The sequence below is a fragment of the Budorcas taxicolor genome, chromosome 10 (assembly GCF_023091745.1).
Source record: "Budorcas taxicolor isolate Tak-1 chromosome 10, Takin1.1, whole genome shotgun sequence".
Classification (NCBI taxonomy): Eukaryota; Metazoa; Chordata; class Mammalia; order Artiodactyla; family Bovidae; genus Budorcas; species Budorcas taxicolor.
This window is the reverse complement of record NC_068919.1, coordinates 82,243,771-82,265,159: the sequence shown is the minus strand read 5'-3', so window position 1 is coordinate 82,265,159 and position 21,389 is coordinate 82,243,771. Positions and strand designations below refer to the sequence as shown.

General features: G+C 51.3%; 1 protein-coding gene across 1 annotated transcript in view; it reads right to left on the bottom strand.

The window, feature by feature from the left end:
• Nucleotides 1-3,073: 3,073 nt before the first annotated feature.
• RGS6 (regulator of G protein signaling 6) overlaps nt 3,074-21,389 on the bottom strand; it is a 606,577-nt gene continuing 588,261 nt past the window's right edge. Inside the window, exons 18-19 of the mRNA XM_052647235.1 lie at nt 12,377-12,443; nt 3,074-3,240 (exon numbers count right to left, since the gene is read on the bottom strand). Of these exons, the coding sequence (XP_052503195.1) occupies nt 3,074-3,240; nt 12,377-12,443 (234 nt within the window). The remainder of the gene's footprint in view (nt 3,241-12,376; nt 12,444-21,389) is intronic.

Genomic DNA, 21,389 nt, shown 5'->3' with positions numbered 1-21,389 from the left:
TGCCCTGACGGGTGGGTGATCACTTCTAAGATGGCCCTGATGCTTTGGCTGTGGGGCTGCTGACATGGTATCTGCCCTGTGAGCCCAAATCAGGAAGAGTTCCAGACCCAGAGACCATGCCCAGTCAGGGCAACTAAGGCAAGACAGGGCAAAAAAAGAGAAAAGTTTGTCTTGCTACAGAATCTCCAGGAGTTGGTGATGGACAGGGAAGCCTGGCATGCTGCAGTCCATGGCGTCACAGAGTCGGACACGACTGAGTGATTGAACTGAACTCCTTCAAAAGTTTAATCTGGGTCTGAATTTTTGGTTGTGTCAACCAAGCCAGTGGGGAACTGGCCAAGACCAGATTTTCCAAGTGTGTGTGCTAAGTTGCTTCAGTCATGTCTGACTCTGTGTGACCCTATGGACTATAGCCTTCCAGGCTTCTCTGTCCATGGGATTTTTCAGGCAAGAATACTGGAGTGGGGTGCCAGGCCCTCTTCCAGGGGATCTCCCCAACCCAGGGACTGAACTCGTGTCTCATGTCTCCTGCACTGGCAGGCAGGTTCTTTACCTGCCTGGGTTCTTTACCTAGCGCCACCTGGGAAGCTTTTTCTAAGCGTACTTGCATTCTAAGGTCTGCATGGTAGACTGCCCTTGGACTAAGTGCCCAGCCTATGTGAACTAGGTCAAGTAGGCTGCCCTTGGATTAGCCAACTTGGGTGGCACAATCCTGTTCTCTCCCCCATTTCTGGGTGTGACTTGCTGTGGGGGTGGCACGTGATGGTGGTCACAAGACAGAGTGTGCCTTGGTTGGGAGGCAGGATGAGGGGGTTATTGCTCTGGGTTTGAATCCATCCGAAATTGCCTTCATGTCTATCGAGCCTGCGGGATGTCCCCAGAGGTGTCAGGATGCCCTCAGCCCGCTCCTTCTAAGGGCTGCAGTCCGCCTGCCTTGGACCCTTCTGGGGAGCTCCAGGAACCTCAGCTGGGTGGCACTGACGTCCTGGCCAGGGAGACCACCCGGGCCCTGACTGCAGCCAGGAGGAAGGACAGGAGGCAGCCAGGATCTTGCCCGGGCTAACTAAGGGCATAGAGGGACCTGCTGTTCTAGAACTGCCAGTGTCCACAGACCCTGTGCGTCCGTCAGCATGGACGGGGCACCTTGGCAGGAGCTGCTTCCTTGGGACAATGTTGGGTGCAGGCGAGCCTGAGCAGCACTTCTGCTCTGAAACAGGAGATCGGTATGAAAAGCAAAGGGATTCAAAAGCATGTGATGAAGAGAGGGGGTCAGCAGACCCCACATGGGAAAAGGCTTCAGGGAACTCATTTCCTCATCAAGCAGTTGCCCGGTGTCTGCCAGGTGCCAGGTTTTGTGTCCAGGTCTCCTGGAATGAGCAAGGGTTGCAGGGAGTGTCTGCAGGAACCTGGGTGTATAGCACCCCCTTGGAGACACTCTGAGGATGAAACAGAATGTCTCTAATTTCCACTGTACCTCTAAAAGAGACCAACTACTGCCATGGGGGAAACTGAGGCGTGGGGCTCAAGAATCCGCTGAGGTGCCACCATGATCACGACCCCTCATGGCCTCGGTGGCCCTGCTGTGAGGGATGGAAGCTGGTGCCCTGGGGACACAGCACAAAGGTGGGCTTGGAAAGGTGGTCCTAGGGGAGCACCCAGGAGGCAGTGCCTGCAAACAAGCTTATGAGACTCACCAGCTGGTGAATCTGCCCACATAAGTAAAGAAATACCAGTGATCGCTGTTTTGCTTCTGTGTTTTCTGTTTATATACTCCCAAAGGATATTTTCTACCTCTGGCCAGAATACATCAAAGGAAGATGGTCATCGTAGTTGGGGGAGGGTATGGGGGTGGGGTGGGTGAGTGTCTGAATTCAAAAGCATGTGGCTTATACCACTCTGTCCGAGGGCTCATGGGAGTCACAATAATGACAGTGACAACAATGAGAGTAATAGCTACCACTTGCCAAGCACCTACTGTGCGCCAGGCACCTGACTCCATGCTCTGCATGACTCCCTCACCGCCAAGTTGGCAGATGGTGACTCTGACACACACAAGTGGATATTATGCAGGTGTTTGCAGGTTGGGCTCTGTGCTTGCGTTTCTCCATGATCACGGACATTGCGGAGGACAGTGCCTTTGCTAGGCCATCAGAGGACCAGTGGGCCCTGGCCTCCCCCCTGGCTTCAGACACAACTGAGACCTGGCCTCAGGGGCCCGGCCACACCCAGGACTCCCAGCCTGAATCCCCCAGCTCCCATGTGGGGCTGTCGGAGGGGAGGATCCCAAGGGCCCCCAAGTTCACCGCCACATTTATTTTAAGTAAGACACACGGGGACACACCAAGGAGCGAGGGGCCACAACAGAATAAATTACGAAATAACCCAAAATTTTAAAAGATGGTCAGGACCTTCAGGGCTGTTAAACCACAAGCTCTTTCATTGACATCAGGGCCTCCTCTGGTGTTGGATCCTCCAGACGGTTGATGGGAGAGGGGGCAGCCGCTGGTGCCTTGTGGTGACCCCTTTGAAAGGTGGCCTCAAAGCGGGTTGGAAGACTGTGAAGTGCTGTGATCCTCGAGGCGGCTCAGTGCTGACGGTGTGATTGGGGTGGAGGTGGGGGGTGCGGGGGCGTGGTGTGAGGGCAGCCCGGTTCGGCTCCTTACACGCGGTGGCCGCAGCGATGGGGCAGGCGGGAGGCAGTTGGGACACAGTGGTGTGACTGGGGCGGGCGCCGCGGGTGCACCACAGGCGGTGGGTGGTAATACTGAATGTGCTTGGGGGCGGCGGGTCCTCTCGAGTTCGAGTTCGCTGGAAGGCGTGATCCCCCAGACAGCGGGGAGGAGTGATGATAGAATGGAACCTCAGGGGACAATCACAGCAGGAGCCCAGCCGGGCGCTCTCCCCAGAACACGTGAGGGACTGGGAACTCCTACAGAGCGAGGAGTTGGCGCACGACTGTACAAGAAGAGGGGTTTGTAAACAGGGGCCTCTGCCTGGCCGACCCCAGCCTCCGAGGGCTCTCTCTGGCCTCCCTCTGGTTCACGCACCGCGTCTCCCCGCCGTGGCCCGGCCCTCACTCCTTCTCCTTCACAGTGACCAAATCTCCCCGCAGGGATGCTCTGTCGGCGGACGTGGAGCGCCGCCGGCTGCCCGCGTGGTCCCCGGGCCCGGGTCCTGCGGCAGGGACCGTCAGGAGGACTGCATCAGGCCGGTGAGGCGCTTGCCCGCCAGTGACTTTCCCTGCAGAGACAGCGACAGAGGGCACCACAGGCAGGCACGCACGCACACACACACGCACGCACAGGACAGACACAGAGAGCCAGACAGGTGGGTTAATTGTTGCATGAGCCACGGAGGCCAAACCACTTAGCTCACCGACCCCTCTGATCTCCGGGTTTGGGAGGCTTAACCACAGACAGTTGGACAACCAGCTCTCCGGGTCCAGGTTAGAGGGTGAGGGTGTGCTGCTGGTCCTCTTTTGAGTGTGGGGGGATTTTACTTACCCCAACCAGGGATTTCAACCCTTGGAGTATCTCTTAATGCCTGTGGGCTGCCTCTGAACTTGATTTAATCCAAATGAGGAAGGAAAGGTTGGCCAGGGGACTAGTAAGACCCAGTGGTTGGGTTGACCCAAGCAGACGACGGCTAAGGATCTGGGTGACTTGGAACTAACGAATTAACTAGTCTGAAGAAGAAAGAAGGAATTCTATTTGAAACATAGGATTGAGCTCTCCTTGCATCCTTAAAAAAAATTTTTTTTAAATTTATTTTCATTTGGCTGTGCTGGGTCTTGGTTGCAGTATGTGGAATCTATTAATAGTTCTCTGATCAGGGATTGAACCCGGGCCCCCTGCATTGGGAGCATGGACTCTTAGCAACCAGACCCTAGGAAAGCCCCTGATCCTTCTTTTTAATTGAAACTTTATTATTTACTTATTTTGGCTGCACTATGCAGTTTGTAGGATCTTAGTTCCCTGACCAGGAATTGAATCCAGGCCCCCCCGCCCTGCCTCAGTGGAAGCATGGAGTCCTAATCCCTGGATCCCCAAGGAATTCCCTCTCCTTGGGTCCTCTTGATGACCAGTTCTGGGACTGGGAAGGTCTGGGTATCTACCAAGGCTTGGATCCTGGGCTACAGGACACAGGATAACGTGCTCCTATGTTGGTCTCCATCTATGTTACTCAGAGGCTGACTTTGATGACTCCACTTCAGGAAGTCTAACCAGCCCTTCACTTACAAAACATAGCTGTTCTTGTTCTTTTGTGAAGAGAGAGAAAAAAAAAAAAAAGACTTACTGTACCATGAGTCTTGGTACATGGGGCGTAGAGGCCCCCTGTGAGAGGCCAGTTGTCCACATGCCCAGAAGGAGGCAGCTGAGGAGCCTCTGATGTGGGGCTGGACACCGGGAGGACAATGAGCAAGGCTCAGTTCCCTGCTTGTTTCCCGGCCATAGTCTGAACCCATCGCCTGCCCACTCTCCACGGAAATCCATAGCGTTAGAGAGGGGTCTAGACGAGAGTATGGCTGGACCCAAGCAAATGGATTGCTGCGTCTGAGAAAACACTCAGAACTCATCTTATTATTGACAGTGGGTCAGTGACACCAGCGCCATCTGCAAGGGTAGCACACGCTCGCCCGTCAGCGTGTGCTGCAGCGTTTGGCAGCGTGAGGTGGCAAGCGCCGGCAATTCCTCATGTTCATTTCCAAGTGGGATATGAGGGCGCGTCTTGTTTACTGGGCTTGGCTACATGTCCGCTGGATGTAATTAGAAAAAATTGATCAGGTTTGTGAAGCCTGGTAGGGTACTCCATAAACCTGCTGATTGATGAATTGACTGATAATGGGCATTTCCAACAAACGAACAATACGGGCTGTGAGTTTGCCGGACACGAGCGTGTCATCTGGCTAAGCTCTCCATGGAGGGACGTGCCAGCTTGACTTTGAGAATTCCGATGGCATGGATGGGAGCTTGTCCAGAAATGGAAACACCCTCAGGCACAGTTGGACAGTCTGCATCTACCTCCCCTTTGCTCTGTTTTCCCCCCTTTCACTCCTCATTTTTGCTCGTTGGACAGCACTTTTCATTTTTTTTCCTCCTCTGTCTTAGCACACACACACACACACACATACACACACACAAAATCTCCCCATCAGCAACCTTATCTGAATCTTCAGATACACTAAACTTAGCCTGCAGCTGGATACATTTATACTGGGCTAAAGGATTTTTTAAATCAGATTAACAACAACAAAAAAAATCCTAGAAGGTTTCAAGTGCCAGTTCTTGCAAATCACTAAGAGAAGGATGGCTACTCCTCTGTGTGGAGTGGGTTAGGTACACAATAGCTTATAGGTGGCAGAGGCTGATCTGCAAGGACCCCCTCCAGCCTGGTTCTCAGCACACATGTAGCGGGGACTTTTCTGACTGCCCTTTCTTACACGGAGTTGGAGGCATTTGTCATCCAGGTGGTCACCTGGGGCTGTGCCTTCTCTGTGCAGGCCTGAAGGCAGGTGCGTGTGTGTTTGCTCAGTCACTCAGTCACGTCTGACTCTGTGCGACCCCATGGACTCTAGCCCGCCAGGCTCCTCTGGTTCATGGGATTTTCCAGGCAAGAATATTGGAGCAGGTTGCTATTTTCTCCTCCAGGGGATCTTCCTGACCCAGGGATCGAAACCATGTCTCCTGCATTGCAGGTGGGTTCTTAACTGCTGAGCCATCGGGGAAGCTCCCCTGAAGACAGGAAGCACATGGGAATAGGGACTGATCAGTCCAGAGGTCTCCAGTCTGGGGGCCTCTACCAAAACTCCCCTAGTCCCTTTCACCCTTGTCTATCCTTGCTCACAGGAAACGCACCAAGGAAGGTCACTTTCCTCTTCGGTACTGCTTACTGCTGTGGAATCCACACACCAAATACCAGCTCCTCCCTTCACTTTCCATCCCTCCTCCAACAGGGCCACACATTACATATTGAGTACCCAAATATATATGTTGCAGGTCTGCCATACAATGGCCTTCACAACTCTGATTTAGCTGGTGGCTGTGAACAAAAGGAATCACTAAAGCTTCTAAATTATAACAGTCTGTTGCCAGTGGGTATGGTAAAAGCCCAGAGACAAAGAAGGTGAGGTTTACCAGGCATCTGAACCCTCATTACAGCTTCATTCTCATTAGTGAGGTCATTTTGGCTGGAAAGGGGGCTGTGGCTGAGAGAGGTTAGAGATTCTATTTCTGGATGACTGTATGTCTGTCTGTTTGAGGTGAATTTAGCCCTGAGGATCCCTACCCTCCACACCTCCCTCTTCTATATTGCTGGCTGGGCTGGGAGGCGCTAATTAATCTCTTCCTGCCTAAGTCCTGGAGCTCACACAGCTCTGACTCCAAAGACCTATGGCCAGCCCATCCATCCTTCCCCTTCTCTCCCCCAGCTGTTTCCAGGGCTCGGGGCTTCACGGGTGAGGAGTGGGGTGCAGCTGACCAGCCTGGAGAATGTTCCCAACCTCTAGCCATCCAGGTGGTGCTCCTTGGCATTTTTTTGCCTCCCTTGCCCGCTCTTGCACTTGCGCATTTACCAAATGCCAGTTCTGCTGCTAAAGGAGGTCGTGAGCGTTCAGGTCAGCCCAGGGGCAGCCCAGCCCAACCGAAATCTGTTCACTAGGCAGTGACCTCGCGGGTGAGGCTGGAAGGTGGTTACTCATGCAGGACGCAGGCAAGGCTACATGCCTGCCCTCCGGCTTGGGGGAAAGAAATCCTGCAATCACCCTGGCTCAGCAGCTGCCTCTCTTCTGAAGAGCTGAGGTTCTTATAATTTTCAGGGATCAAAGTGAAATCTGACAGCAGAGGTGTTCAGAGATGAGCTGCTTCAAGGTCTGTGCTGCTATGGGCTTGCTGGGAGCTCCTAGCGACCTTCTCTGCCCAGAGAGAGAGGAGAGTTCCTGCCCTGCACCATCTAGGGCTCTTTTCTCCCTCCTCTTCACCCCCATCCTCCAACTTGGATGGGTTTGCAGGAGACACTTAGGGAGGGGAGTAGTAATTCTGCCTTTGCCTGGCATCTTGCATAGTTACAGGGGGAAGGCGTTTTTTCAGGGTGTGAATGTGTGCTGTTCCTCAATGCTGGTCAGTTGGGAATGGATCACGGTGCCAGGAAACTGCTACCAGCTCAGCCTGAGGCCTTGGCGTAGTTGAGTGAAGCAGCTGAAGGTGGTTGAAAATGCTATTAGCTGGCAGCCTTTGTCCAAGTGAAAAAATATACAGTGATTAAGAACTGAGCTGCAGAAGGTACATTCCAGAGACACCAAAGCTTTGCATTCAGACAAAGCGCTTTTCACCTTCGAGACATTTGGCTAAGTTTAATCCAATAGAATTTGGGATCCTTCAATTTCATGGACCACGGGCTCAGGGCTGGGATCACAAACACCTACACACATTCAATTCCCAGCCTCCACGCTTACTAATCATTTCAGCTCTGCAGCCATCTTGATGGCTAGAAGCCTGGAAGAAGGTAGTCATGGAATCCTTTGTTTCTAAAAGGAAATGCACAAAAGGAAGAGCTCCCTTTTGTATGGTGCTTCGGTAAAAATCAACATGCTGCTTGACATGCCGTGACTCTGTGCATTGCACGTCCCGGTATTAATCAACAAAGCATGCACTGTCACCATTACCAAGAGCTTTACCACTCACTTACCTGGGAGACAGGTGCTAACCTCTTTGAGTGGGAGAAGGGCTGTGGTTCAGAGGGTAGCCCTGGGGGGTCAGATGGCACACTGGGGGCAGAGGAGCCAAGCACTGGCAGCTCAGGGGCAGGACCTTTTGCAGCACTAAGAAAGTGGAGACATCTGAGCTGCTGCTGAGATTTTCTTGCTGATTTGTCCAGATGACCTAAGACCACAGTTACAGATTGCAAGTTCACTAAGTCCAAACCAGGCTACAAGGGGGATGGAAATCAACCACGGTTGTCTCTAGGGCAGAGGGATATAATTGACTGAAAAGGGGCATGAGGGAACTCTCTAGGGTGATGGGATGTAGGTTACACTGGTACATACATTTGTCAAATTCATTGAACCATACATTTCAGATCTATTGATTTTGCCACATGTAATTATGCCTCAAAAGAAAAAAAAAAGATTAAAAATAATCCATCTATCACATCTCTGCTTTGAACTTCCCCACCCCTTACTCTTTTTCAGTTGCTGTCCCAGCAACCTTGCCTTTTGGCTGAATTCAAAGCTTCCCCCTCCGGAATGGGGGAAACCCAGATTCCTCTGCTTGAGGAACTAGAACTTGCAATAGAGCTAATTTGGAACACGATTTCTGGTCTCCATCGATCCAAGCCGATCACCTTGTGGTGACATACAGACATTTTTCATCCCTGCTAATGAAAAATGGTGTTTTGCTGAATAGGGCTCATGAGGTGACCTCAGCAGGCAAGACGTGGGAGGCCCCAGAGATAAGCTGTCCTTTCAAGGAGACTGAAAGTTACCTATGAGTAGTTGATGCTCAAGTCCAATAACGATGAGTGTGTGTGGAGTCACAGGTCTGTAGGGGACTCACTGGGAGAGTGGTCAGCCCCTGACTTAAGAGCTGGGTAGAAAGGAGAGGTCTCAGCTTGCGTTTATCAGGAGGCAGAGGCCACAGACCAGCCCGACTTCCTAGGTGACTTTCCTGGAGCTTGGTCACCCTGGTGCCCCTTCTCTATTGAGCAAAGCGAAAGGGATGATTTCAAAAGGAAGTGTAAGGAATTCTGTGGCATCTCCTTTCTCCATGATGGTTAAAATTGGGGCGAGAGTGCCATTTGCTCAAGATAGTTTAAGGCTGAGAAGCTCTGTCAGGGGGTTGTAGGAAAACCCATATGTTATAGAGAATCCTTTGAAAACACTTTGACTCTCCTCCTCCAGCAAGATGGGCAGATGAAGTGGGAACCAGCCAACAGTTACCCACAGCTGATCCACGGCAGAGCTAGGCTGGAACAGCATCTGGGGAAGAGAGGTTGCTTCTGGCTTTCTCACTCTTTGAGGGGGTGGGAGTGGGGTGGGGATGGGGAGGGGGTGGGGAGGGGCAGGCCCCCTGTGACAAGATCCTCTCCCAGGGTCTGTGTTACTCCTTGGTCCTTGCTAAGCTTTCTGATCTCTCTCAGGATCTGAAGGGCATTTTATTTGGTTTTAAAATATTTTCTTCATTCAACTGTTTAAAAATCAGATACCACAAACATAAAACAACAAGCCCCCAAATCAAAAGATAGATTGAAACTGAATTAATTTAAAAAAACTCACTGGATAAAGAATTAATACACAATGTGCATGCATGCTAAGTCGCTTCAGTCGTGTCTGACTCTTTGTGACCCTATGGACTATAGCCCACCAGGCTCCTCTGTCCATGGGATTCTCCAGCAGGTATACTGGAGTGGGTCACCATGTCCTCCTCCAGGGGATCTTCCTGACTCAGGGATCGAACCTCATTTCTTACGTCTCCTGCTTTGGCAGACAAGTTCTTTACCACTAGCACTGCACATTAAACCTACTTAAAAAGTAAGGAATATGGTCAAATAAAAACAATGGAGTCTTCTGTAACAGCCCACCGTCTTATGTACGGTAATATAAATAAGTAGTCACATTTTCTCATGTCAACGGTGGGTCTGTGAACTCTGCTAGCCGTCACGCATGCTGAGAGCAATGCCCACAAAATGTTCCTGGAACAATTAGCAGGTTCAGACACTTCACTCTACTCCGTATTGGAAAATAGCAGTGCTTTATTTTTTAACTTATTTTTTTAAATTTAGCAACTATGAGTTGCCAGCCCTCCTATCTGAACTAAATGTGAGAGGACCAACCTCTATGCCCTACCTCCCAGGGACTTTATGTTTGAATTTTTTTATTCTTGCACGGGGTGGCATTGCTCCCTCCTTTTTCAAGTGCCCTCCTATTCTACTCACCCAGACCTTGATGGTAGCAGCATGGGGATGGTCCCCTTACAAGAGGCACAGGTTAGCTGTCAAGGACAGTTACCCATGGCCATCCATTGATCAAACATCGAGCAGCTGTTGTGTGTCAAGTATGCTCTGCCTTTGACAGACACCTGCGCCCATGTCCACAGCATCCTTGCCAGTTAGGTCTCCCTGTAACACCCGCTGGACACATGAGGTTGAGCTACTAGCCTGAGCATATACAGCTGGTCAGTGGCCCTGATGGCCCATCCACCGTCTCCTTGGTACACGACCACCACTCTCAAGGAAGGGGGCAGGTGGGAATGCTCAGGACTAGGGACTCCTCCAGGCCCGCCCATACCAGGCCTCCTCTCTGGGCAGACCAAGGTGATTTTCTCAACCTCACTGAGAAAGAAGCTTCAGCTCTCGGGCATAAGCTTGAGAGCATCCAGGACATTTCTGCTCTGCCTGACGGGCTTCCCTTTGACTTTGGCTGCTGGACTAAGTTGAGGCACAGCTCACTGCTGCTTGGTGCTCATGGATTTAAAGTGGTGGCTGCTCGACAGGCCAGTGAGGCTGCCACTTCTGTTTGTGACCTTGTGTAACAGGTGCTGACGCCCCTGGGATCTCCATAGCAACAGTCCCGGGAAGAGAAAGGCAGGTGTGATGTTCACCTTTCCTAAGGAGGGGCAGGCAGATGCTTCACTCCAGTTAGAACCAAATCCCTGCAGCAGGCTGGTTGGGGGAAGCCCTTCCTGGCTGCTGTTCCTGGCGCTCCTGACTCCTGTCCTCTCATCACGCTCATCGCCTCTGGGGCTCTTTTGCAAAGTTCGACCTCTGCCTGTTAATTTTGGTGGGTGATGGGAGAACTTCCTCCACAGTCCCCATCTGTGCAGGGACAAATCAGCCACCGGACAGGCACGAGGGATGCCGAGAGTGACAAGGGCTCAGCAGCTGTGCCCAACACGGGTGGCACAATGCCCAGGCACAGACTCCCCAGCCTCCTGTCCAAGTTGTGCACTTCCACTTTCCTGCTGCGTTTTTCTCTGTAGGCAGAAGAAATCCCCTCTTTCAGTACTGGATCTCTTATCTCCTTTCTCTAGCTCTGATTGAATAACCCCAGTGCTCTTTCTATAAGCAGCCTGCCCCAAGTTCTTGGTGGATGCAGGGGTGGAGCAGAGGTGAGTATTCTGTTCACAAAGCCCCTCAGTAGCATGCCTTCCTGTAGCTGGTTCTGGGCTTGCCTCTTCCTCTCCTCCTCCTCCTTAAATGTACTTTGGCATCTCTGAGTTGGTTCACTCCAAGTTAGGCAAGGGCCAAAAGACTCAAGAACAGGGACATGGCTCAGTTGCTATTGGCAACAACTTGATTCTACTTTTTTCCCAACTAGGAAGTTCAAGTGACCCAACTATGGCCATAGGGGAGAGCGCTGCTGAAGTTTAGTGGACGAGACAGCAGGTAGGGTCACTGGCTGGGCAGTGTGTTTGATTCTTCTCAGGACCCACAAGGACACCAACCCCACCCTCCTAAGGGCACGTCTCATCTCTTGTGAACACATTCACGCAGAACACATCCATGGGGTGGGGTTGTTGGTTAAGGCAGCTGCCAAGGCAGGGTTTCGAAGGCAGAGGTGGTCAACATGCTGACTGTCTCCCACTGCCCCAAAGCATCATCTTTCTGGGGATGTCCAGGTTCATTTAGAAGCATATGCAAAGAGGGCTGACTCATTTCTCTCTCCTCCCTATTATCAGGAATGCAATTAGGTGGGCATTTATCAGACAGGTGTTCCTAATCTGAAAAAGTGTAACAGGGGACAGGTCAAGCAGCATTTTTCAAGGCATCTCTGGGTTGATGGAATTCCTAGCCACCGGGAACCTTCTTACTTCCCTCTGAACCCTTTTCACATGTCCCTGCAATGCTGGACAGGTAATGGGTTGGTTCCTTAGCCCTCTTCTCCCTTGGTGGTCTAGCAGGTAGAAAGGTGAGATTTTTCCCGTTTCCCACAGGACTTGGCCCTGGGCCACAGATTAAGAGTAACGGAAGCTGTAAGGGGGTTACTAAGCTTAAGGATACTGCTGTTGGATTTAAAAGTATCTTCAAAGGTAGTGGGCATTTCTGCTAGGGGCTCAGGAGTGACAGGATCAGTACCCAAAGACATTATTTGAACATTGCCTCTAGGACAACAGACTCATCTCCCTGCCATTTCTGGAGCCCTTGGCTTCTTGCTTCTCAGGAAGAAAAAACAAAACAAAACAAAAAACTATAGTGTAAAAAAAAAGGGGGGAACATCAAAAAAAGGATGCCGCTGACTGTCCATGGAACTAGGGCGTGAGAACAGGAGGGGTGGGTGGAGATGAGGCCATGGACACACAGATCATCTCTTCTGGTTTGGGGAGCACCTTCTGTTGCAGAAGGCCTCCAAGGAAGGTTAGAGCGTGCGGACGCCGGGATCACTCACCCACTGCTGGAAGGAAGCCGCCTCGGGGGTGAAATGCAGCGGCCATTCTGACTCTGCGCCAGCAGCACTAGGCAATAGTGTTTTTAGGAAGGGAAGTGAAGAACAACTTATCCAGCTGAAACCGTGAAGACCGGTGGCTTTAGGGGAGCCCCTGCCCAGACGTGCACCCAGCAGCAGCAGCAGCAGCAGCGGCGGCAGCAGCGGCGGGCAGGCGGTCCACGCGCAGAGGCACAGGCAGGTGTGCTGCGTATGTGCCGCACGCAACATACACTGGACACGGAAGCGTGCAGCGGGCAGGTAGCACATGCACCGGTGTACGCAGCCGTGCACACATCCATGTGCGCGTTTACACCACAGGCACTTAAAAGAGCGTCTTGTGCAAGGTTCATAAGCAACCACGTGTTTGGCTGTAGAGCTTTACCTCAGACTCCTAAGATGCCCATCTAAAGCATTTACCTTAAGAGACATCTATAAACCCGATTTTCCTCAGGACAAAGCCATTTATTTGTGTCAGAGGAAATGGCTTCTGTGCTTCTGTTTCTGTCGATACTACAAGCAGGGGGGAGTGTGCACCCCAGGGGGCTGGTTTACGAGGGATTTCAAGGCATCCCTGGATTTCAAAGCCACTTGGTCGTAACTCCTCCTCCAACCCCTCTTTGTAGTGTAGCACTTAAAAAAGAGAAGCCTCTGTTTATCTGGCAGAGGAAACAACCGGACTTGGGGAGGCTGCGCTGCTCAGGGCGGCTCCAGCCAGGCAGCCAGCGGCGAGATGAGAGTTTCTGGGAATGAGGCTCTGCCATGTAGGGCGCTACCTCTGGAGAACTGGAGTTCACGCTCTGCTAGGGGAGAACTAGCTTTGATCTGGGTCTGGAAGCAGGAGGCTTCTTAGGGTCCTGCACCTCGGGGGATGGGAGCAAATGCCAGATCCTGGCAACATAGGCAGTGCTTCCCTGGTGGCCCTCCCCATGTCTTGGCACTATGCTGCTGCAAGCCCCCAGGTCCTACAGCTTCCTGGGAAGAGCAAAGGGGCAGTGGGAAATAGACCACAGGGCAGAAGCCAGTCTGCTTGGTACCACAGTCCCTCCGTTCTGAGGGAAAGCAGAGAAACCAGCTCTCTGAGTTGACTTTAAAAATAAGACAGTAATAATAGCTACCATTCATTGAGTAGGGTCATGAGCTGGTTGCTGTAATAAATGAATGTGCTTTGCACACACTGTCGTATTTGAGGTATCTGTGTCCCCATCCTCAACTGCTAAATAAATACAGTAATACCTACTTTGCAGAACACTGTTGGAAATCAGATAAAGAATAAGAGCTAAGCGTGGGCTGCAGGTAACATCATCATAATAGAATATAATAACAGTACAAAGAGTTATGCTTGAGCTTATATACTGCAAACACTATGCTAAGCATCTTATGTATTTTTTCCCTCCTAATCACTTACTTTTTTTTTTTTTTTTAATTTGGCCACTGCCTATATAGCATGTGGGACCTTAGTTCTCTAACTAGGGATCAAACCCACACCCCCTGCATTGGAAGGCTGAGCCTTAACCACTGAACCACCAGGAAAGTCCTTAATCATTTCCTCTTATCTCCTTTTTACAAGGTGCAGAAACCTCGGCTTGGAGGTGCTGCCTGAGTCACAGAGTTAAGTGGTGGAGCTGGAGGAGAACCTAAGTCCTTCTCAGGCCAAGATCTGCACAACACGGATGCCAACACTGTGACACTGTGAGCACCCAAGACACGGCAGCTGTTTTTGCCATGCCCTCATTCAGTGCCAACGTCCACCCCAGGCAGTAGACGTCATTGTACCCCTTGGGCAAGTGAGCAACTTGCCTGGGGTCTTATCCCAACTCCAGGTGGAGAAACAGAATTCAACTGGGGCTGCCCAACCCCCAGCTCGAGCCCACTCTCTACATTCTGGGGCACTAAAGGGACGTTGTTCTTGGGGGCAGAGCTAGTAGGTCATCTTCAGTAGGGGATGAGAATGCAGTTGGGGGAAATATCACTGCTAGGTTTTCAACAGCATTTAACCCCAGATGGCTGGTGCTACTCAGATAGCCAACTGCCAGCTGGCTAAAGAGCTGTGCGATGGTTCAGGGCAGTCAGCTCCCAGGGGACAGCTGGAGCCTCTCAAAAGAGACTCCTGCCAAGGCAAGTTGCACCTTGCTGGGTAGTTCTCCACGCAGTCCTGGGGAGGCTGGAAATAAAGGGGACTCAGATATCACGCCTGCACAAAGCTCTTGAAGGGCAAGCTGGGGACTCTGGCGGCCACCCTGTCACTCCCCCACCCTCGCCACATGCCTTCCTGGTGATCCTTCTCCTAACATCCTGCACATCTAGAAACAGTTCAGCAAAGCTGTGATTGAAGGCCAGCAAATGATAGGCTCTGAAGCTGTCATTACCAAGGAAACCATCCTTGAGGATATGACCACAGGATGGTGACCACTCTCAAATGCTAATGGTTGGGTCCTTTACATATTTAGAACCTTCCAGCATTGTCGAGGACAGAGAATCCACCAGCAGTTCCTCTTTACTTTTGCTGCAGCTCCTAAGGTGTGATTGAGTTTTGTGTCAACTGCTCCATGTGTATTTCCCAACTGAACCTGCTATGATGTAAACGCCAGGCCCTTTATCCTTACTTGACAGTCGTCTTTTTCCATTAGGTGTGGGGATTCAGATGCACCATGCTCTTGGTGTAAATGAGAAAGGCCAGGGGGCAGGGAGTAAAACCATTCTCCAACTCTGTGAAAAAGCACAGTCACACTCCCCAGTCTGGATCTCCATCTCTCTCTCCCCTACCTCTGATATTCAGGGTTAATCACCCACCACAGAATTTTAAAGGCCTGTTATGAGGGGACACGGGAGAAGGAAATGGCAACCCACTCCAGCATTCTTGCCTGGAGAATCCTGTGGACAGAGGAGCCTGGAGGGCTGCTGTTCATAGGGCCGCATGGAGTCGGACACGACTGAAGCGACTTAGCCTGCGTGCATGCATTGGAGAAGGAAATGGCAACCCACTCCAGTGTTCTTGCCTGGAGAATCCCAGGGACGGGGGAGCCTGGTGGGCTGCCGTCTATGGGGTCGCTCAGAGTCGGACACGGCTGAAGTGACTTAGCAGCACCAGCAGCATGAGGGGACATAGTAACAATCAACTCTGACTGGGCTTTCTTTAGCTTCAAAATGCATCTTATTAAAACTTTGCTGCCTTTATCAGGATCGCCATATTTAATGAGAGGCCTCAAAGAATTTGAAAGCAAAAGATGAGGAGAGGAAAAAGCCATAAGCTGTAATCACCATAATTATACAATTCCATGATGAGGTGAAAGCAGCCCTGGCAAAGCCTGGGAGAGGAGGGAGTGTCATTTGCAATCAGGTTGGTCCTCAGGACAGCGGGAAAGAATGTGGCAGGATAGCTCGTCCCTTCCCCTGAGTTGGGCTGAAGATGAGTCTTTATGGCAGGGCCCAGGAGGAGGGGGCCCATGAGCATAATTTCCCCTTGCTCTAAGGTCTCAGGGAGCGTGTTCTGCTCTTGGCCCAGCTGAGAAAGTTGGTGCCAATGTCCACCTGGAACCAGCAAGCCGCTCAATCATCTTTTCTGCTCTCAACAAAACACCGTTTCTGGATAGGAATGATGTCAGGCCAAGCTTTCTCCAGTGCAGAGCCAGGGAACCCACCGGCTGTGCTCAGCCTCCCTGAGCCCATGGGTACGAGTGTCCTCCGCTCACTAATCCCCTCCCAGGCATTTGGGGAGAGAGCCTTGTTGCCCAGTGCTCAGTTGCAGAAGCAGTGATCGGCTTAAATAACCAAAAACAAAAGGCAAGGATGACTTTGCCTTGCTTGAATTGCAATTGCTTGAGTTGCAATTGCTTGAAGGGCAGCAATTCCTCTTCTTGATAGTGGTCTTGCTCTGACTTTATCATAATCTAGCTTTATTTTTTCCTTCAGTTCAGTTCAGTTCCGTTCAGTCGCTCAGTCCTGTTCGACTCTTTGCGACCCCATGAATCGCAGCACGCCAGGCCTCCCTGTTCATCACCAACTCCCGGAGTTCACTTAGACTCACGTCCATTGAGTCAGTGATGCCATCCAGCCATCTCATCCTCTGTCATCCCCTTCTCCTCCTGCCCCCAATCCCTCCCAGCATCAGAGTCTTTTCCAATGAGTCAACTCTTCGCATGAGGTGTCCAAAGTACTGGAGTTTCAGCTTTAGCATCCTTCCTTCCAAAGAAATCCCAGGGCTGATCTCCTTCAGAATGGATTGGTTGGATCTCCTTGCAGTCCAAGGGACTCTCAAGAGTCTTCTCCAACACCACTGTTCAAAAGCATCAATTCTTCGGTGCTCAGCCTTCTTCACAGTCCAGCTCTCACATCCATACATGACTACTGGAAAAACCATAGCCTTGACTAGACGGACCTTAGTCGGCAAAGTAATATCTCTGCTTTTGAATATGCTATCTAGGTTGGTCATAACTTTTCTTCCAAGGAGTAAGCGTCTTTTAATTTCATGGCTGCAGTCACCATCTGCAGTGATTCTGGAGCCCAAAAAAATAAAGTCTGACACTGTTTCCACTGTTTCCCCATCTATTTCCCATGAAGTGATGGGACTGGATGCCATGATCTTCATTTTCTGAATGTTGAGCTTTAAGCCAACTTTTTCACTCTCCACTTTCACTTTCATCAAGAGGGTTTTTAGCTCCTCTTCACTTTCTGCCATAAGGGTGGTGTCATCTGCATATCTGAGGTTATTGATATTTCTCCCAGCAATCTTGATTCCAGCTTGTGTTTCTTCCAGTCCAGCGTTTCACCTGACTCCTCTGGATCCTTCTTCTCCAGTCTCAGCAAACACACTCCATTTGATCTGTTCTCCTTTCCCATAGTTTATTTATAAACCTATGATAACATGCAATGTTTCACAAATATTCAATGCACCTGAGGGTTCTCTTGGAGGAGGCGGGTGGAATCCAGCATAGAACCTGCTCTACGATATCCCTGGCCATCCAACGTCTGAATGTTTCCAGGGAGCTCCCTGTTCCTTGAGGTGACATATTTTACCCCTGGGAAGTTGATACTGTTAGAATATTCTTAGTAGAGTGACCCTGCCCATGTCTTCTATCCATTTGTTCTAGCTTTGTCTGGGACAATCCAGAACTGCCCACTCACTCTGGGTGACAAACACACATAGAGTTCCTGATGGTTTCTGGATCTCCTTGCATGCACACTAAGTCGCTTCAGTCGTGTCTGACTCTTTGTGACTCTAGCCCACCAGGTTCCTCTGTCCACAGGATTTCTCAGGCAAGAGCACTGGAATGAGTTGCTGTGCCCTCCTCCAGGGGATCTTCCCCACCCAGGGCTCGAATCCGCACCTCTGACATCCCCTGCATTTCTCTTTACCACTGGTGCCAGGGCAGGATGTGTGTATATACTTCAGTTTCATCTCACTGGGCTTCCAGAGTCCTCAGCTATTCTTTTCTAAATTGTCTCTAGTTTATTGAAGTTCCTGATAAAATAAGAGCGCTTGGAAACAAGATTCAACACAGTCTAGAGCAACACTGAAAGCAATGGAGCACTTCTGACCGTTCCACTTTTATTACAACCTAAAGATACTTTAAAAAAAAAGTGATTGCCTCCCACTTTTACTTGTATCAAGCTTGCAGTCAACTAGAACCCCCAGAGTTTTTAAAACTTGAATTACAGCGAAGGCTAGGAATGTCATCCTGTAGTTGTGAGACTGAATTTCTTTTTAACATAAATTTTATGTGGTTAAATTATCCCTGGTTGTTTGGACCCATCATTCCACCTGAAGGAGATGGTCTTAACATGGCAGACCATACTACCTGTCAAATGAGCAATACCTTTTAGGATGTGCATCTTTGAATATGACTGGCATGTTTGTCTCTTCATCTGAGTCATCAAAAAGGATGTTGGACTAGACAGGGCTGTGGCTGGACCCTTGTGGCCACAGTCAGAAACTGCATGTCCCATGGACATAGATCTGTGAATTCACCAGCCATTTGGATGCTGGCACTGCCGGGGTAGCTATACACTCTCCACCCCATGCCACCATCCCTTCCATGGGGGAGCCCCAAAACAAACACTCTAGGGTCTTTCTCTCCTAGGCCTTCGGGTAATATCACTGGACTGAAGATCCCACTGTTCCAAGCTCTTTCCAGCTCCCCTGTGGTGTCCCACTTAGCATTCTGCTTCATAGCAACGTTTTAGCAATTGTTCCTTCCTACGGATTTGTATCCTGCCTTTCTTCCAGAATACCGTGCTTCCCAAACTCGGTTAGAACCAAAGTGCTCATTTGCTGCTTACAAACAGGAAGACTCCTATGTTGCTTTTCACCAGGAGCTCATTTTGGAGGAATGCCATGGCCATCTTATTTCTCAGCCTTTGAAGTCCTCAGACCTTGAGCACTTTGACTTCCAACCCTCCAGTTTGGACACAAGCAGAGTTGGGTCTCTTCTCCCTGACCTTGACATTGGCAGTCTGGTCCGCTTTCTAGGTTCCTGCTATTCCAAAGCCTGGCTAGCGCCTGGAGGTTTCTCTCCTGCCCCTTGGGTGATGCCACATCTCCCCTGGCAGGTCCAATGCAGATTCTGTCCTGGGCAGAAACGGGCATCCTGTACCCCACTCAGGCCTGTTCTCCCTGCTGCTCATCTCACCAAGCGCCCTGCCATCGGTCACCTTCACCCTCTGCCTTCTCATTGGACAGATGGGAACCCTGGGCCATCCTCGCGTGGCTGCCTGGGGACAGGTGCCAGAAATCTGACTTCACAAGTGACAAGGAACAGACTGAAATCCCACAACCCCATCAGCCGCTTCTCAAGTGGGAGCTCCTTCTAGAAGGACGTCTTTCCTGAGTTGGTGGGGTGGAGGAGGAGGTGGGAGGAAGGCTCTGCTACAGCAAAGGGCTGCAGGTCAGCTCCCAAAATAGCTTCCTGCCTGGCGCATCCATCCCCGGCTTGCCCCCAGCTTGCCTTGCGGGAGACTGGCAGGGCTGCGATTTGGATTGGAATCAGTGGCTGTAAACACACAGCTGTGCCTTTCTGCCTCACAGGAGTCTTTCACTTGACTGCTCAGCACATTGGGGTCTGGGGAAGACAGGAGCTGGCCGGGTAGGGGAGAGGGAGGAGGAAGGAGCAGTTTTGCAGTGCCGAGCTCTCCCCTGTGTCCGGGGGCTGAGTCACTGGTGCACTTTTGCTTGAGTGGGCACTCCGCAGGGAGAGGGTTTTTGGCTGCTTTTGGTTGACAGATGAACCATCAGCTACAATAGCTGGGGGCTCCTCCTTTCCAGAGGAGTGGCCGGGCATAGGGCTGGGTTTCTCAAAAATGACCACCTCTGACCTTTTGGATAAATAAAAATTTCCCCCTTCCTCAGGCTTTCAGAAAGACCTTGTCCAGGGCCCTCATGGAGAACCATTTTATCTCTTTGTCGCCTCTGTATCCTGCCAGCCAAACTGATTCAGCCATCTTGACATATTATTGTTGGTTTGCAAAAATCAGACTTTTACATTTTCCTTTTCTAGCTTCAAAACTAAAAGAGTAAACATGCTTTTCAAATTTCACTTGGACCCAAGATGGAGAGAGAGTAATAGAGACTGGAGGAGACTTAACCTTCCGCTGACTGTGACCAGGATGACATGCCCTCTTGTGATCTCTTTTTGGGCATCTCCGACAGGACAGTGGTGAGCCAGCCCAGAGGTCTCCAGGGACCCAGAAAGGGTGGTAGCAGGAGGGAGGCAGTGTGATGCTGAGGTCCTCAGATGCTCACACTTCATTTTTTCCCATGCCCTTGCCCCATGCCCATGGTGACTTTGCAGTACCTGCACAGGGCCCACCTTTCTGCCCAGCTGACCTCACCCCACCTCCCAACATACACCCAGCTGGGCATCCGTCCCAGAAGGGTGGGCACTGCAGCACTGGCGTGGTTGACAGGGTGTGCAGTGCTTAACCTGCTGTTTGTGACCTCTCTTTCCCTGCCCTCCAGGGGTCACAGTGCAGAATGAGCCCCAAACGATGGAGGGATGGGGCCTGTGGGGTCAGGGGGCTGTGGCACTCAGTTCTGCCAGTGTTGATCCTCAAATGCTTGTCAAAGGATTTTAAATGGACACCCAACTCAGTTCTCTCCTTGCTTTAATTCTCAGCCTCCAGGGTGGGCAGCCACTTTTCGGGCAGGCTCCTCTCTCATTCTGAGGGATGATTAGCACAACTCGAAAATCTCAGGACAGAGAGAAGCACAGACCCATAGAACGTCCCAGCTGCAAAGGGCCTTAGAGATGATTCAGTCCATGCCATTGTACACAGGACAAAACCAGGGCTCAGAGAGGGCTAGCAATGGGCCTGACGTCACACTGGTAGCAGGCTGAGGCTGGAAGCAGGAGTCAACCTGGGCAGGGCTCTGAGGAGTTTCCCAGAGTCCTAGGGGAAGTCCTCACTTCCCAGGAGAGACCAGTTCATGCTTCCCTCCCAAGCATGGCTGTGAAATTCACCTCCATCTCTAGGCAGACCCGGGTCTCACAGCTGCTCAATCAGAGGGCTCTGAGATCCGAAGGGAGCAGGCTGGCGCTATATAGCCTGTGACCCTGACATCCCAACGGGGCCCAAGGACTGTGTGAAATCAAAAGCAACTCTAAAGATTTTTAGCCAACTGTTCCTTGCTGAAAGGATCTGTTTGACTGAGGTCAAGGCCCTCTAGGGGCTCTGCTGTCTAGGTGTTTGAGAGCTCACTTCAGCGGAGCCCAAGGCTCTGCCCTGACAGGCTGAGGGGGAGGGGAAACAGCCTCCAGGCGGGGAGAAGGAGCTGCTGTGTGTTTGTGTGGGTGGAGGGGGTGGGCTGATCACCCTGGCTGCCTGCCCTCTGCCTTGCCTGGGGGGCCTCAGCCTTCCACTTCCGGTTCAACACCTGGGCCTGGGGCTGGGGGTTTCTGCGTGCAGAGCTGCCCAGGAGGTGGGGGGAGGTTACTCTCAAGAGCTTTTCCTTGGCGTCTGGGGTGGGGGTGGCGGGGGGACA